A 17,852-nucleotide genomic window follows, 5' to 3' on the forward strand; every position below is an offset into this window, starting at 1 on the left:
GAGGACACCGCGAGTTGGGAGCGACGCGGGCTCAGAAGCCAATCGAGGGCAAGACGACGGATGGGACACCACCAGGAGGGGGCGCTCCACTGGACAGAGCTAATTCCCGAGACAACCAGTAGGAGGCGCTGCGGTGGTGAGTCCCCAACCCCGTCACAGGGAGGTAGTGAGAGCCAGATGGAGTCCTAGGGGAGGGAGGGATTTGGTCGTGGTGGGAGGCCGAGGACTTTGATTTTGTGGTGGGGAGAAAGGAGGGAGGGGTAATGGCAGGGGGAGGGGATGAGGTGAATTTTGTGGGGTGGGGGGAGGATGGGCTGGGTCCATCTAGTCCCTGCCCACACACCCCTTCCTCCCATCCTGACCCATGCCCCCGCCCACACCCCCCTTTCTCTCACCGAGCCCTTGACCACATCTGCCTTCCTGACCTCCAGCTCCCTGCCCAGACCATTTAGCTACCTGCCCTAGCTCACAAGCCCCTGAGATGCTCTGGGAACCTAGGGCGTCCTCCCCCCCGCCCCCAGACGAGACCCCCGCAGTAAGTTACTTAGCTGATGTCTGTGCCGGTGGGGTGCGCTCCCAGCTCCTGGCTCCGTGGCTCAGCCTTCAGGGGCTGTGCGTCGTAGCCGCCCTGTGCGTCCGTCTCTGGGGATGCTGCAGAGAGACGTCTTCTCATCACCTTCCTCCCGTCGATGGGCCAGAGTCCGTGTGCGTCTCTAAGGATGCGGATGTGCTACCGACCCTCCATACGTCTGGGCGGTGGCGAAGGCTTTAGGCTGGGTCCCGGCAGGGCGAAGGCTGGCTGATGGCGTCAGTTCTTTCCCCGTCCCTGGTGGCTGGGTGCGGTGCGGCCAGAGCCCTATGGAGGGGTGGGGCTCGGCGTTGCTGTCTGGGGCTCTGCTGGTATCCGGCAGGGCCTTGCTGCGGGAGCTGCAGGTTGCTCCTCCGGCCGGGCTGGGGGAGGGGAGGGAGCCTGGCAGCTCCGGTTCGGCCTGTTGGCCCCGGGGGGGAGCCTGGTGTGGGTCTGGCGCGCTGGGCTGGGATGCCGTTGGCCTGGCACTGCTGGAGCTGCCAGTTCTCAGCCCTGATGCTCGTAGCGCTGGCGTTTCCCAAGCAGGGGCCCGGGTGTATCACGGCGACTCCCAGAGCTCGTTGTCCTGGCCTCACGTGGAGATCGGGTCTGGCTGGCAAGCCGGCAGCGGGCAGGGCTTCCTAGCCGGGGGCAGCGACTGGCGTGTATGCCCAGACCCGCTGCTGGCTGTGGTCGCCACCCTGTGTATTGAGGTCTCTGCTGCCAGAGTCGTCTCTGGTCTCAGCCAGCAGCTGGGCTCCCCCGGCGCGTCCTTGCCAGGCCTATCTGGCAGCCTTGCGTGGGCGCCGTATCTCTCCCCCACACTTGCTGCACTCGCGGCCCCCACGTCGCCGTCTCTTCCGGGGCGGCTCTCCCGCCCTGAGCTGCCCCAGCACCCGGTAGTAGACGCGGCAGCTGAAGCCTTCGCGCAGCCCCTGCTTCACATGCTGGGTCAGGGCCTCCAGGCTGGGGAAGACTCGGCAGCAGGCCAGGCAGCGCAGGCCCTGCTCGGGGGTGAGGAGCCACTCAGGGGGCGCTCCCATCGGCTGCTGCGGAGCCTCCTCTGCTGGCCCCCCCGCGCCGCTCTCTGACTCGGGGTCCACGTCCCCCAGATCGGACCTGGTGTGGGAGCTGCTCAGGTCCGAGCCGGCAAAGCTTTCTCCTCCCCTGTAATTGGCCTTAAAGATGCGGGGGCGCTTCCTAATGGTTCCAAAGCCAGCCCCGGTCTCCCAGGCCACCGAGACGCCGTTCACGGCCCTGATCTTCATGTAGAACAGGGACTTTTCTTCTCCCTCCCCCTCGGCCTCTCTGACACGTGCCGAGCGCTTTCTCTTCACGCCCGCGCCGGGTGGATCCCCTGGGGGCTGTGCACACAGGCGGTTGGAGGCCGCAGGCTGCACGCCGCGGGTGGAGGAGTGGCTGGTGACAGATGTGGCCGTGGAGGTCTGCTGGTTTGGGTCCCTGGGGCCTGCAGAGGCAGAGACCCCCTGCTCCGCTGTTTCCCCAGGAACGGAGCTCCCGGCAGAGACCCCCTGACGAGGGGGCGACTCCCCTGATCTCTGCGACTCTGAAAGCAGAATGAAAGCCTAACTCCTGTGGCCATCGCCCCCTGCGGTGCGTCCCCCTCCGGCTCCCAGCCCTGTGTCCCAGGCCCAAAGGGGCCCTCTGTGGGCAGGGGGAGGGGGTCGGGAAGGGGACTCACTGAGTACGAATATCAGGGGAGCGACCAGTCAGGGATCTGACACGCTGCACCCAGGGAAGGGCCGGAGCCCCCTTGCTTGGCACACTGGCAACTAGGTTGGACAGAGCCCTAGACAACGTCCTGTCGGTGTCGATGCTGCCCTGGCCCTGGGGGGGATGGACGCTCTGCCCCATTGGTCTGCCCCAGCCCTGACATCTATGACCCTGGCATGGTTACCAGGAGCAGCCTGAGACCTGGCTGTGCCCATCTCCAAGGCCCCTGGCTTAGGCTCGTTACCCCACGGGCCCAGGACTCTGCACTGGCATCTCTACATGGAAGAGCCATTTCGTGCCCCCAGATATCTCCTCTTCCTGGTGTCTCCTTCACCCTTGGGGGGGGGGGGATGTCTGGGTCTCCCCCTTCCTCTTTTCCATTTAACCATTTAGAGGGCTCTGTCTCTCCCCACTTGGAGTCTGTTTCCCCCACTGTCCCCTGGTGGGGTCTCTGTTTCTCTCCCCCTCCCCCTTTGAGACCTCCCTGAGGCAGGCAGAGAGAGAATTTGAGTTCATCCTTGACCTAGGACCCCTGCCAGCCTCTCCCCCGAGTGTCCTGTGGGCCCAGGGAACGTCCTGCTCACCTGACCCTTCCTGGGCAGCTCCAGGATTCGTCTCTGGGGCTTCAGCAGGAAGCCCCTGGCTGTGCAGCATGGTCCTGGCTCTGGGGACTTGGGCCAAGGCTGGTGCCTGTCACAATCCTCGAAACCTCCTGGATTCTCTGTCCCAGCACCAGCCAGGAGGTCTGGGTCTCTGCTGGGGAAGGGATGGCGGTTCTGGTCCAATTCTCCTGCTAAATCTCCAGATCTCACAGTGCAGGCAGCAGAGACAGGATCACGATTGACCTGAGCCAAGGGTTTGATCCAAGGGGCACCAGACTGTTGTGGTCTAAATAGTCCTGGAATGTTCTGGTCCCAACGGCATCAGACTGTTTGGATCCAAACGGCATCAGACTGTTTGGATCCAAACGGCTCAGAAGTTCTGAGCTGGGTGAGGTCATTGTCATCCCAGCTGGCAATGCTCAGTTCCGTGCGAGCTGCTCTCGGGTCCAGCCGACCCTCCTTGAGTCCCGTCCAGGGAGGGCCGAGTTAATGAGGTCCCAGCCAAACCACTCAGCTGGGTCTATGCTGCACAAGGCCTGGGCGGGCCCATCCGGGGTCCGATCAGGGAGGGTGGTGCCATATCAGCCTCTGGCTTTGTGCTGGCACAGACTGAAGAGCAGGACCATTCATATTAGTGTTGATTTGGGTTACGGTAGCGCCAAGAGGCCCAGTCAGGACCAGGGCCATTGCTTGGAGCTGCCCACACCAGAGTGAGAGACGGTCCCTGCCCCGATGAGCTGCCAGTCTAAACAGACAAACACAAATAGACAGACAGCAACTCCGAACCCAGCACACCGTAGGCAGCCCGGCCCCAGCACAGAGCTCCTTTGAGATGCCTCCCCCAGCCCGTTTTAATCCCCCAAACCACCACTCTCCGCTGCCCACATGCCCCAGGCAGGCCTCCTTGCTGTGCCGCCATTCACCCCACCCTGCCCCCACAAATAGAGCTGCAGGCTCCATGTGGGGAAGAAGAGATGGGGGGCCAAGCGTACCCTGGTCAGGAGCCACCTAATGGTGGCTCCTGGCTGCTTTTCTTCCTCCCCCTGGAGGCCTCTGAGACCCCCACCAGGATCTAGCTGTCCTCTAAAGAGACACCAAATCAACAAAGGCCTCTCAAGGCTTAACTCATGCCAACCCCAGCCAATGCCATGTAACTACCACCTGCACCCAACCCCACCTCCAATTCCAGTCCCAAGGGACCTGAACCCCTGGTCAGAAGTGTGATGTCCACCAGTGGCTCCTCACACCCCGATACACCTGCCCCCCTGTCCTTGAGCTCCCCAGCCCTGGGCACTCTGGCCTAAGGATGGCCCCATCGCCGACAGAGGCACCAAGGTCTCCCCAGTCTCTGGGACGTTAATACTGAATCTTTTCTTCTGGGGAGATTCTCTCCTTGCAGTTCCCATCCAGTCCTGTTGTAAGTCAGAGACCGGCCAAGGCCCCTGGGGCAGAGCTGTGGGGGGGATCCCAACCCAGCTGCCTCTGGTGAAGGGCAGGTCTTCTAGCTGGAGGGGCCTTGCCCCAGGCACCCACCAGGGGGCGCCTTTCCAGCTGTGCAGTGCAGCTGTTCTCCTCCTTCCCCCCCACCCCCGCAGCCAGGCTGCAGGGAATGGACGTGGTTCTGAGCGGAAACTGCCAGAGTAAATGCCCTGGGTAAGAAGTCGGTGATGCACATCCCAGCCCCTTTCTCGTAGCTGATGGCTAAGAGCTGTGGCATCGCGGTATCAGCCGCATGTAGGGCAGGCCCTTGGGGGCCACCAGCTGGTGTATAGTCACTTTCTGGTGTGAAGCTGGGAGAGAGCTCCCGCCCCCCAGGCTACACTGAAAAAACCTGATTGGCTGGGGGAGTGCCACTCAAACACACAGCGTTAACTCTGACCCTGGGGGTGGGGGTTTGAACGAATGGTGTGGGGCAGCCTGGGAAATTTGGAAAGAAAACAGAGAAGCTGCAGGACAGGAGCCCTGAGCTGGGGCAGGGCGGGAGCTGCTGGCAGGAGAGCCGGCTGCTGGCAAAAGGGGATTTGTGTAAACTCTCAGCCTTCAGCAGACAGGAGCTGAGACCAGTAACCGACCCACCAGGCTGAGCTCACCCAGCCCACCAGCACCATCCAGATCACGGGCCGGCTGGGCTGACCCCAGGGGGAGGGGGTTGCATTGGCACGGGGCAGAGAGTCTGTGTGTGTCGAGCCAGGCGTGCCCCTACTGGGGATCCTGGCCTGGGTCTGCTCCGGGCTTTGCCCGGGTCACAGAACAGTGTTGTGCTGTTATGTGTGGTGGTCGTTCCAGGGGTTAACTCTGACCCCCTAGGAGGGGAGTTGATGTTTGCGCAGAGGCGCGTGGCTGGGACCTCTGCTCCAGGCCTGGCAACCCCCACCTGACATTACTCAAACGGTTTCCTGATCACCTGTGAATATTACTGCACAATATTCCTTTTCCACTGGGCGTTTCCTTGTTCTGTTGGCGACAGCGACCTTGGTGTGAAAGCTGCCGTCTCTCCCTGTTGTAGGAGTGAGACCCCGAGCCCCATTCCACTGCCAGGCTGTCTCTCCATTCACATCCTAGTATTTCATGGTGGGATAGTTGGTCACCTGCTCCTTGATACGTTGCAGGCTACATCATGCTAAAGCGCCCATGTCCAGCCTGCAGCTTTGTCCCGTAGTCGTCTCGGGGTCACGTACATATCCGAGGCGTGGAAGAAATGTTGACAGATCCATAAAACTCCTAGTTCTCTCTGAACTGATTGCATATCTTCAGGTGTTGGCATCTGCTGCTGACGTACGCCATGTGCATCGGCCTGGTGTATTTCTAGCAGCAGAAAGGTTTCTGCTTGGGTGTGGCAGGTGGGGGGGTTCTGCTCCTTGCCAATTCCTGCATCTGTTGGGAAAATCAAAGGTGTCTTTCAAACCTGTCAGCTGATGGGTTCTGCCAGGTTTCTAGTTGTCTTTGAGCAGTGTCCTCATCCTGACAAAGCAGGTGCCATGTGCGTCTGTCTGGTAGATTTCTGTGCATGGGTGGCAGGTATAAGCTGGTGGGGATTAAGCTCAGATCAGTGGCCTGGAGCTTGGGGCAGCTGGCGCAGGGTGGCCAGTGCCAGCCGGTGGCCAGGGGCAGCTGGGATGGTTCAGCCAAGGCTCCTCTGGCTGCGCTGGGGGCGGGGGTGGAGCCTCAGGGCTCCGGCGGGTGAGGGGGTGTGGAAGATGCAGGGTGGAGGGGGCCCTCGGGCGGAAAGGGTGGGGCCGGGGCTCTCGCGTCCCTGAAGTGGAGGTTCACACGCCAGGTGCTTGTCTAGTCCCCTGCTCTGCTCCTGGAGTCCTGCAGGTTTTCCTGATATTTAACCTCCATTATCCTTGCTGCAGTCGCTGGACTCTGTTTCTGTGCTCGTTGGCCAGGAGGCAGGATCAGCCCCCGTCCTTTTCACAAGACTTCCCCGCAGATCTGCAGATGGCTGCAATTCCCCTGGGCCCTCTGCTGCAGACCGGCCACCCCCCGGCCTTGTCCTTTCCTGAGAGGTTTTACTGCCCAGGCGTTTGATCCCGGTGGCTGTTCTCGAACTCTCCCCAACCCTGCGTCCTGCCCAAAGTGCAGGGCTCAGCGCAGAATGCAGCTTCCCACAAGGCCCGGACCGCCTCTGCCTGCAGTGTGCCTTCCGCCAAGAACTGCTCAGACTTCAGAAGGACCCAGCTCCTCAGCCTGTCCCTCCTCTGTGGACTCCCCACTGCTGGCTGGTCACGGTGGCACTTTGCCTGCAGCTCTGAATGCTGGGTGCAAAGCTCCTCACGGCCAACCTGTCCCGAGCAAGGGGTATGTGCAATAACAAGGGTGATCTCCGCGCTGCTGCAGGACGGCACCAGTGGGGGGGTTCCCTGGGTGGCATGAGGGAAGCTGTGCCCCCCCCCCCCTCCTGGCGTAGCAGCCAGCCCCCCCCCTTACACACCCCCAGGCCGCCCGAGTGCTGCCAGCCCCAGAGTGCCAGGAGGGAGGGTGAGCGGGAGACGACCCCACCCCCATCCCCAGAGCACAGGCCGGTTCCCCTTACCCCCCCCCGCTTGGGGCCCCGGCCACGGGGGGAAGAGCCCCCAGCAGCACAGCCCAGGAAGCAGGAAGGGGCCTGAGTGTGGGCAGGGCCACACAAGTCTGTTGGGGAGGTACATCCTCCCCCTGCCTTTGATACCCACCGACCATGGCCCTGGGCCCTTTTAAATCACGTGGGTGGGCTGCAGGGCTCCCAGGGACGCACGGGGTGGTACTGGCTGCGGCGAAGGCAGCCGGGTGGGCACGTGAACGCCCTGGCCGAGCCAGAAGGGCACGCCCAGAAGCGCAGCCGGCAGCACCGCCCAAAAACCTCAGCCATCCCTTTCCAGGGGGCCCATTGGCTGTTCTGCCGATTGCTGTCGGCCAGCCTGGAGATAGCATGTGCCCAGAGTTGGTCACACGTGTGCCCGGCCGCCTGCCTGAGGGGTCCAGTTAGAAACGCCTGCCATGGGGAGGGGGCGGTGTTGGGCCAGAGCACCCCCCTCCCCGCTGGGAGAAAGTCCAGCACCACACCCATGAGGAACAACTCCTGACCTGCTCTGTCAGGGCAGGGTTAGCGCCCTCCAGGGGACAGTCCCAGCAGGTCATGGGTCCTGTGGGACACTGGGGTCATCTGCATTGGGCTTTGCGCCCGGGCACCGGCTCTGGGGCACCAGCACCCCCACTTCCACAGAAGCCTGTCTTCAGCTCCCCTTTCAAGGGGTTTGTGGGAAGATAGTGCTGCTGGGGGAGGGGCGAACCCCATGCACAGAGGTGCCTGCCCCTGTGGAGAAGTGGGGGGCATGACTGACCCAATGTTGGCCAGGAAGTGCTAGCCACAGGAGCGTAGCTGGGGGGGAGCAGGGGGAGCGGCCGCTCCCCCACTGCACATTCTCCCAAAGTGGCGCCTTAGGCGCCGACTCCCTGGGTGCTCCAGGGCTGGAGCACCCACGGGCAGCCCAGCTCCCCAGTCCCCACCCTGCCCCCTAGCTCACCTCCGCCTCCTCCCCTGAGGGCGCTGCAGCGTTCTGCTTCTCCCCCTGGCTCCCAGCGCTTGAGCAGCTGATTCGCGGCAAGCCTGGGAGGGAGAGGGGAGGAGGGGGAATGGGGCATGCTGGGGAAGAGGTGGGGCCAGGGCGCGGATTTGGGGATGGGTCCAATACGGGCAAGGAGGGGGTGGAGTTGGGGCGGGGATTTGGGAAGGGGTCCAAGAGGGGCAGGGAGGGGGAGAGCTCTTTATTGGGCACGCTGAGACAAGACTGCAGAGTTTGTGGGAGGTGCCTGGCCCCCGCTTGCGTCCCTGAGCCCCTGGTGACACAGCGAACGAGGTTCTCTGGAAGCATGGCCCTCTTTGGCCCAGGTCAGGGGGGATCTACATTGTGGGCTGTAACACTGAACTGGTTATTCTTCCATATCCCCAACATGAGACTGGGGAGGCCTGGGGGTAACTGAAAGCAGACTTCGGGGCTTATTGGCCCTAAGTCTTGCTGCTTTCCTGTTTTTTCTAAATATCACTCCCTATTAGTCTTTAGTACTTAGTGTACCTTTTTATATGGCTATGCTTGCTTCTCATTCCTCTTTGGCCATAGAAGAGCTATCCTTTGAGCATCACCTATGTCCCATAGGATCCTCCTGTGATGGATTAGGGCTCGATCTGCACAATTTATGAATGCTGCTTGATATTGTGAAGCTGATTATGCAAACCTGCTGTATTGTGAATGTCTCTCTACCAGTGGAGCCAGTACTGCTGACAGGCCCTGGAGCACATATGCACCCAACAGATGCATTAAGAAGGTGCTTAGGACTTAACGACACTATTCAGATGTAAACATCTGGGATAATGAGTGAGCTGCACCCTTAGGAAACCAGTTTAGCTGACTCTAGGAGGGAAGGGGAGGGAAGGTAGGAGCATTGGAAAACTGTACCAGGAGCAGAACGAATAGGAGTCCTACAGGAAGAGAAAGCACTGGGCAGGAAAGAGCAAGGTTACAGAAGCTAGGTAACGGGGCTCCAGCGAGAGAGGTCACTCAGCACCGGGGCTTGAATTGTGCCGGAACACTCCGGAACGCCATTCTAGCACCTTCTTGAAGAGCTGCAATGGCATTTGGGTACTGCCAGTATCACTTAGCGGTGGCATTGGAAGCATGTTCCAGTCCTTTTTTGTTTTTTTTTTAAAGGACTGGAGCACTCCTCAGTATGTAGCAGCCTCATGCCCACTTTCCTGAGCCCAAGGACTGCAGACAAGCCGAGGGACTTGGACCCCAGCCCAGAGAATGCCCTGGAGCGGTGAGGAACATGAGTTTAGTGTTGATTGTTTTGTATGATCTGCGCTCTCCTGTGCTCTACATGATTAAGTATAAAAGTGCATTCATGTGTTAGACTCTCAGGAAAGTGTCTCGCTCTTCACAACTACTGCATGTCCCCGAGGGGTTCAATGCTGTGACAAACTGGGACTGTTCTTAATGTGGTCTTTGAATGCTGAGTGGGGAGTGTTGGCTGGGAAGGCAGGGGAGGTTGGCTAGGACAGTCTGCACTGGGGGATGGGAGACTGGTCTTGAGGGAAGACACCGGAGCATGTAACGTGGGAACCCAGGAAGGGGTTAGAGGCCAGGTGACACCTTTGCCCGGGAAACTGAACAAAGGCTGTGGGAGGGGTCGCTGAAGAGAGAGGGAAGAGCTGGCTGGTGACATGGCTGGGAGGCAGACGGGGCTCTGACCTCCCAAGGGGGCTAGGGTGCCGGGAGACCCCAAGATGGACCTAACTGAGGGGGGTCCTGTTGTCTGTGCCTGCAAGCCCTGTCTTGGACTGTGTTCCTGTCGTCTAAATAAACCACCTGCTTTACTGGCTGGCTGAGAGTCATGGTGAATCGCAGGAAGCCGGGGGTGCAGGGCCTTGTGTCCCCCCACACTCCGTGACAAATGCTAAAACTGACACATCACACCTTTTGGAGATCTGGGAGAGAGGTGTGTTTAAATATCAGGAAGTCAGAGGGGTCAGGGAAGCAACCAGAGGGACTAGGTAGCTGGATAGCAGCTTCCAACATGCACCAAAGTCTGTGCCCTAAGGGTGGGCCTAGGGATCCCGAGATTGGGGCAGTGGCTGGATTCTGTTCTTTATCCCAGGGATAAAGCGCTCATAGGCTTGAATGCCCCTCACAGCAATGTTAGTGGGTGGCCAGCAGGGGGCACTTACAAGGATATGACACGGGTCCTTCATCATAGTACTTTGTACTTATGCTTCTCTCTGAGCATCTTGAAGCATTTTGCAGCGGGTGGCGCCTTTTTGTGTGTGTTCGCTCCCCCTGCTCTTAGAACCTGGCTACGCCCCTGCTAGCCAGGTCCCCAGTCCACGGCTCTGCTCCCCTGGAGAGACTGACCAGCAGAGCAGCAGACTCTGAGAGTCCCATCCCTGCCTCTCCGCAGCATTGCCGCCACCGGCCAGCTCAGCTCCTCCAGCACAGGGTCACTAGCTGCCCACTGGCCTCTCCTGCCCTAGGGCCAGGCACTGCTGGCTTTCCTGGGGCTCTGCAGGGGGCTGCCCCGCGGTGACGGTCACCCATCTGCCTCTGATTCCAGCATCCCGCCAGCTCCCCGCCCCAGGGAGACCAGCAACCAGCCAGGCTCCATGTGGAACCAGGGGCGGTCCGGTGCGTCTGCCAGAGGCAGGAGGCCAGGACCCACCACACTCACCTGGAGAGCCAGACTCTCCTGTCCCCGCAAGTGAAGACCCTTCGCTGCCCCGGTCCCTGGCTTTGCTACCTACAAGTCTGTGAGCTTGTCATTCCCTGGTGGTTTATTGCAATGCAACCCCCCCTCTCCCCCCGCCAGCGCTCTCCTCTCCCACCTCTGCCGTCCGGGCTCTCCCTGGCACCCACGGGCTCACCTGCTTTGACAGAAGGTGGATCTACAGCGTGGATGTCCTTCGAGAGACAGGGCAACTCCTGAGAGCGCGCCCTGCGTTCCCTCACTGTCTCAGGCGGGATCTCCATTCTCTGCCCATGGCTCCAGCTCTCCTTCCGCTCTCTCTCCTCCCTGGGGCTACCCACCCCTCCCAGCTTGGCCTCCGCTGCTGCTGTGGTGTCCTGCCATTTATCCCCTGCTCTATGTCACTAGGGGAGGTGACAGAGATGGGCCCCTACGCTGTACAATACACATTCCTGTAGAACACTATGAACTCACTCGGGATGGCTAATGTTGCCAGTGATGTCTGAGAGGGAGAGCAAGTCACCATGCGGCACTTCCCCGCGGTTCAGAGGTTCCCGCGATGCCACCTCAGAGTCCATCGGTCTGCTGTGGCACCTCTTAGTGCAGGGACCAGCGCCGTTTTTAATCCCTGGGCACGATTGGCTCAGACACCCAGCCAAGACTTTCAAAAGTGCCCAGCGATTTTGGGTCCCTCGATTTTTGGGCCCCAACTGGACACAGTTTAAAGAGGCCCGATTTTCAGAGGGTGAAAATAAGCACTGAAAATAAGGCCTCTTGCATGTGTCTGAAGATGGGCCCTCAAAATCACTAGTCACTGTATGAAATCTTGACCGCCTCCTCAGCTGTGGGCACAGCCTGTCTCACCTAACCCCAGCGCTGTCGTTTGCTCATGGTCCCATCATCCTTGAGGCCTCCACGCATTATTTCTGCCATTATCTTACTCGAAATCAAAGCTAGATTTTCCAGGAGGGACTTTAAGGATCTCTCCTTACTGTATTTGAAGACTGGCAGCTCATTTGCTTTTATCTTGGGCCTCGTCTACACAGGAACATTAATCTGGTTCCAGTAAAGGTGTGAATTAAAACTGGATTAGTTAAACTGGATTAATCCCCTATGTTCACACTCTAATTTGGAATAAAATTGGCCTTAATTCAAGTTTAGTTCAGTTCACATCCTGATCCACTATAAGTATACTGGTATGATAATGCCAGTGAATCTCCCCCTGCAGACAAGCTCTGGGACTTTAGTTCCCCTGTGGCTTTTCAAAGCCACGTGCCATTGGGTTGGTAAAGTCAGTAGCTAATCTCTAAACATGCCGGGATGCCTTGGCCAGACATGCTGATTCATATGTAATCCAGCTTCCACGTGGTTCCTCTCACTGGCCTTTTGCCAGCCATTGGTTAATGCGACCCAGTCCCAGTGGCGGTTTTCAAGGCTTTGGGACGTCCTTTTCAAATCTTTGAGGTTGAAGAGTGGCCCAGTGGCTTAGCCGCGTTAGCCTCACGTGGATTGCTACCGGACTAACGGATGGGCTGTTGTGTGTTACAGAAATGTCCCCGCGAGCTCTCACAGCCTGAGCGACGCCAGCAGGAGTGAGAACGGTGTCGCCCGCTCAGGTGATCACCTCAGTGTGCCGCAGATCGCCCCGGGAGCACCAGTGGAGTTGTCTGCTAGAAAGGGGACTGATTTATGGCTGCTAATTAGGGGCTGGATTGGGGTCCGCCCCTGGGGGGTGGGAGAGGAGGAGGCTGCCAGGTACAATGGCTTAGGGCAGCAGATTGTTCCCCTAGAGGCACATGGACAAAGTAGACAGCCCCCACCTAGCGTGGGGAAGGGATAGGGTCCTGGCTGTACCCGTTGGTCTGCAGAGGGGCACTGTGGGCAGCTGGATGGTGCAGGGAGCGTGCTGGGTGCCAGGCTGTTTGGGAGGGGTTTGCTTCCGGCATCACAGCCCCGCACAGCCCCGACGCAGCACAGGGCCCAGCCTGTGGCAATGGGTAAAAATGAATCCCAGCGTAAGCGTAAGGTGCTTTGGGCAACAGGTTCAAGGCAACAATACAATGGCGCCAGCGCTCTCTAGTGACTGCCTGTGTAAATACAGCGCATCTGCTGGCACTGCTGCCTCCCAGATGCAATGACCTCTGACACTGGTGGTACAAATTCTTTCCGGGCCTGCTGCCTTTGTGGTCCTAATGCAGCAGCCGTTAGCTGCGAGGGCACGAGCTGTCGGGGGCCTTTCCGCTCCCCCCGTCACCAATACGTTTTTGCGAGCAGTGAGTTTAAGTCGCAATGGGTCGGGATTTACGTTCATGTCGGGATCCTGGTTTCTGAATTTCCTTAACTTTGTCTGAGCCAGGGAAAGTTTGCAAACACTTCCCACCAGCACCGGGCCAGCCCCATGGGTCATAGCGGCCGTGGGAACTTGAGGGTAGGTGGGCTGCTGGCTTTTTTTAGACACCGTGTTAACTGTCCCTGCTCAGAGTAGGTATCATGGATAGAGCGCTTAAAACAGCGTGCGCAGATGATGTCTGAGAGAGGTAGAGCCAGAGCAGTGCCAATTTAATGAGATCCCTCTGGACGGGGAACCAGTGGTAGGGACTTGAGACCTCTGGATCTAAAAGCAGGATCGGCCACTGCTCATGTTAAAGGACCCAGCTGTGTTTACCCAATCGCTGGAGGGGATGTAAACCGCTGTATATGGCCTGGCCACTAGAGGGGGACAGACACCATGTGACCGTGGGTTACGGTAGCAATAGTGCAGACAAGGCTGCAGCGGGACGGGCACCGGCAGGGTTTGTGGCACACAGTCCTACAGCCAACCAATGAAGGGGGCGGTTCAGCTCAAAATGGCAATGGCTTTTTTAACCCTTTAAAGAAGATCCCCGGGGCAGCCATGCAATGACGTAGTGTAAGAACATCGCTGGGAGGCGGGATCGTAACAGGGGCAAAGCTTAGGTGAGAATCCAACTGGAGATATCACCAGAGGGTCTATTCGTTTACAAAACCAGTGTCACAGCACGGGCAGCTCATGATTTTGGTGTTTTTGCTTAAAGCCCCAGCTCCCAGACTCCTGTGATCCCAGGGGACTCTCGGCTTTCGTTTTTCTTTGAAACGTGACCCCTCGAGGTTCAAAAGCAGAAGGCAAATAAAAGACCGCGGCGGTGGGCCTAGGTCAGCGCTCCAGCCTGGGACACAGGGAGACTGGCTTCAGGCCCCTGCGCTGCCGCAGACTCCCTGTGGGACCTAATTTCCATTGAGTCTAAACACCTTTGAGCGTCTGGGCCTTAGTCTGTCTCAGCCTCAGCTCCCCGGCTGTCCAATGGAAATACCAGCCCTGCCGCACGAGGTGCTGTGAGGGTAAATACTGTAGAGACTGGGGGATGCTCCAACACTACGGGGATGGGAGACAGGTGTAACTCTAAGAAAAAAATCTCATGGTTTTGAAGCCAGGCTGACTAGTGGTGCTCGAATGCCTGGGCTGAGCAATGCTGCGGTCACAGCCCCATCTACTGCTAAGGTTAGAAAACCTGTCTCAGCACCTCTGTAAACTGTTACCCCAAAGCTAATCTCTGTCATGCTGCCTGCCGGGCCCCAAGAGCCTGCGTACCAACCCCAGGGCACAAACCCCAAACTGGCTGTGAGTTCTACCCTTAGATTTCACCAACCAACCATCAAGTGCAAACTCCTCAGGCACTAAAAGAGCCTAACCATGGAGTCACAGACAGTCCCCCTGGGTATTCCAATCTGTCTTGCCACCCAGGTGAGCTACCCCTGTGATGGATGGTCCCTTACACCAAGAATCACAGCAATATTCCGTAAAAAGCAACAGAGAGTCCTCTGGCACCTTTAAGACTAACAGATGTATTGGAGCATAAGCTTTCATGGGTGAATGCCCACTTCATCAGATGCAGCAATATTCAGGTTACTCCCAGTCCCAAAGGACCAGTCACTTACCCCAGATCAATTGTACCTTAAATCTCATACCAAAGACAATGTTTGTAGACAATCCTATAATAAACTATATAGGGATTTATTAATAGGAAAAGGAAACTAGAGGGTTATTTACAAGGTTAAAGCAGGTAAACATACACACACAAATGAGTTACAATCTTAAGTTTCGAAAGGTAATAGAAGTCTATAATAAGCAAGCTCTATATGTCCTTTAAGACTAAGCAACTGGGGATCTCTTGCTTATGCCTAACAAACCTTGCCCCCCCAGACTCCAAGCAGCACAAAGATAATCAGTGCCTCCTTGTTAGGGGTTTTATCCCCCCTCCTCTCATGTGCTCTGAGTTGCAAACTCAACTGATGTGAGGAATCCAATTGCATGACTCATCTTCATTGGGAGGGGGGAAGAGCAGAGCAACAAAGTCTTTTGTCCTTTGTCCACAATAGTCCATCTGGTGTCGATGGGCCTTTCTTGCTAAGCAGGACGTAACACCTTCAGTTGCAGATCCGTCCGGCACACTAGTTAATCTCTCTCTCCAGTCGGGTGATTTATACAGTTACAGAGGCTTACAATATAACTGCTCAAATACTACCTTGCCATATAGGAACAGATGTTATACACATAGGCATCTGCAGCCCATTTCATTAGGGTGTGCACCCAGAGAGCTCCACCCACATCCTGCCCCCATCCACTCCCTCCTACTTCCCGCCCCCTGACTGCCCCCCTCAGAACCTCCAAACTCCCTGCTCCTTGTCCCCTGACTACCACCTCCTGGGACCCCTGCCCTTAACTGCCCCGCAGAACCCCTCCCCCTATCTAAGCCTCCCTGTTCCTTGTCCCCTGACTGCCCCCCTAGGATCCTACCCCCTACCTGTCCCCTGACTGTCCCTACCCTTATCCACATCCCTGCCCCTAGACAGACCCCCAGGACTGCACGCCTATCCAACCGCTCCCCACCCCCTGACAGCTCCCCCCCCAGAACTCCTGACCCATACAACCCCTTCTGCTCCGTGCTTCCCCGACCCCTATCCACCCCCTGCCCCCTGACAGACCGTGGGACTCCCATGCCCCATCCAACCCCCCCTGCTCCCTGACTGCCCCCTCCAGAGACCCCCTGCCCCTAACCACCCCCCCGGGATCCCACCCCCTATCCAACCCACCCTGTTCCCTGTCCCCTGACTGCCCCCACCCCTTATCCAACCCCCCTGGCCCTGGACCCCTTACCATGAGGCGAGGGTCCTAGCCTCCCCGCGGAGCCAAACACTGCCCCGCAGAAGCACGCAGCTGATAGCCCCGCACTCCCGCCCACACCTAACCCTAAGGCTTGTGTGTGTGTGTGAGACTCACTCGGCCGCTGCCGGAGCAGGGAGGCAGGAAGCAGTTGATTTGAGCCTGCCTGGCAAACAGCTGAGGAGGGGAGGGGGAGGAGCAGCCTTCCCAGCCAGAGCTCAGGGCATTAGGGTGTGCCGGGGCACACACGGCACACCCCGTGCGCACGCCTATGGTTATACATTAGCTTAAAGCTGCAGCAACTCACATGCATTTAATGCAGTCTAAACGCTAAACACATTCTTATAATCCGAATACCTGTTTTAACAACACTAATACACAGGGGAGCAAGACTGTTTCCAGCTCTGTATTTGGCTGTGTTCAGCGGAGACAGGGGGACCTTGGCATGAGCTGGCACCTGGTCTGCCAGCATCACAATCTCACGCGGCACCTGCCGAGAGCAGCAGGCTCTCGAGAGAAGCCAGAGCTCGGATGAGAAAACGTATGCAGGACCATAGCAGAGACAGCATGCCCCCTTCAGCCTTGTCTGCAAATGGAATCCCCTGTGAAAGCAAATAATGCTGCAATCTCTCTTTTTTCTTTCACAGCAAGTGGGCACCAGTGCTGGGAAGAGCTGTGGACCCCCGGGGTTTCCCGGTGGCTGCTCATCTCCGTTACATCCCAGCCCTGCCGGAGCAAGGTGCTGCCACCCAGAACACAGCGAGTGGATACAAATCGCTATTTTGCCGGAAGACCAGCTCCCCGGGGATTTCATGGCGGTGGAGCGTTGTAGGTCTGTGCAGCCCGTAGCAGCAGAGAAACCCCCACAGAAAATTAGATCCGGGTATAGTTTTGCTCTGAGACGTGTCTGTCAATGCTGTACAGCTCAGTGGATCCGCGGCACAGCTGCTGAGTTGTCTAAAACCGTGTGGTCCTGCTTGTTCCCCTGGTTAGCTCTGCAGAGCCAACGTGCCCATGGGAGGGGAGCTGGGGTCTTGTGCGTCAGTCACCACATTCGCACTTGAGTGAGCCCACTGAGGACAGTGGGGTGTCCAATGGGGGTTACTAGGCCATCACCTGATGGCAGTGGGGTACATACAGGTGATGTTAGATTGCAGGCATGCAGCAATGGGTATGTTACCTTCAGGAATGTTAAAGTTAAACAGCAAACCTCCCATTAAGAAACCCAGCACATTCAGAGCAAAGATGAATCTGCAGAGCTGCTCAGGAAATGGGAACAATGTAGACAAACTTTTGTTTTGTTTTCTTTGAAGTTTTCAGGGGCTTTTGTTGAAAAACAGGAACCCCCAAGCCCCCAAAATGTTATCAGTTGCTGAAACCCCCAAATGTTGGTTTTTGGCAACCCCCCTGTGGCGGGCTGGTCACCCGCTCCTGCCCTGAAGGGCTTGAAAGCAGCCCTGGAGAGAGCTGCAGCTCTGAAACCTGGGCTGATTGGGGAAGTAGCCACAGCTGTGGCCACACCCCAATCAGGCCACAGCTGGCCCTTATAAGAGGACAGTGGGCCAGGAGCAGACAGACTCTCTCTGCCTCCAGGGAGGGAGGGACGGACGGACTTGGCTACTGGGAAGCTCAGGGTGACTAGAGGGAGGCAGAGCTGGGGAAAGGCCAGAGGGGCTGGGGTGCTCCGGGCTGGCAGCTCCACAGGCTGCAGGGCCTTATCCAAGGCCCCATAGAGGCACTGGGTTGCAGAGAGAGGCAACAGGTCCAGACCTGACCTTGCCTGTGATGAGTGGCTGACACTGCAACCCGCCCCAGGGCGCGGGGGCTAGTTGGTGACTGGCAGTAGCCCAGAGTGAGGCAAGGTGGGGATTAGAGGGTTGGGGGTTCCCCAGAGAGGGGAGACCCAGAGGCAGAGTGTGGGGGGCATTGCCAGGGGGCAGCACCCCAGATAAAAGGGCACCAGGGTCTGGGAGGGACACAGGGGCAGCGGTAAGGCAGATCACCAGCCTGCAGAGGGTGCTCCTGAGGCTGGCGAGGTAATTCCCTGAGATGA

The 17,852-nt window shown here is 58.3% G+C and overlaps 1 protein-coding gene across 1 annotated transcript; it reads right to left on the reverse strand.

Annotated features, from left to right (window-relative positions):
- Positions 1-1,350: 1,350 nt before the first annotated feature.
- Positions 1,351-4,621, reverse strand: LOC135891047 (protein FAM170B-like). Its single transcript, XM_065418536.1, has 2 exons — positions 4,438-4,621; positions 1,351-2,135 (listed from the first exon to the last, which is right to left on the reverse strand). Exons 1-2 carry the CDS (start codon positions 4,619-4,621, stop codon positions 1,351-1,353), a joined length of 969 nt encoding a protein of 322 aa, XP_065274608.1.
- Between the last annotated feature and the right edge of the window lie 13,231 nt (positions 4,622-17,852).

The sequence above is a fragment of the Emys orbicularis genome, chromosome 17, assembly GCF_028017835.1.
Source record: "Emys orbicularis isolate rEmyOrb1 chromosome 17, rEmyOrb1.hap1, whole genome shotgun sequence".
Lineage (NCBI taxonomy): Eukaryota > Metazoa > Chordata > Testudines > Emydidae > Emys > Emys orbicularis.

Bases quoted from the DNA above. Each gene is read 5' to 3' on its own strand.
- LOC135891047 (XM_065418536.1), bottom strand. From the start codon at position 4,621: ATGCCACAGCTCTTAGCCATCAGCTACGAGAAAGGGGCTGGGATGTGC. The intron at 2,136-4,437 runs GTGGGTGCCTGG...TTCTGCTTTCAG, and splicing joins AGCTGGAAAGGCGCCCCCTG to AGTCGCAGAGATCAGGGGAG.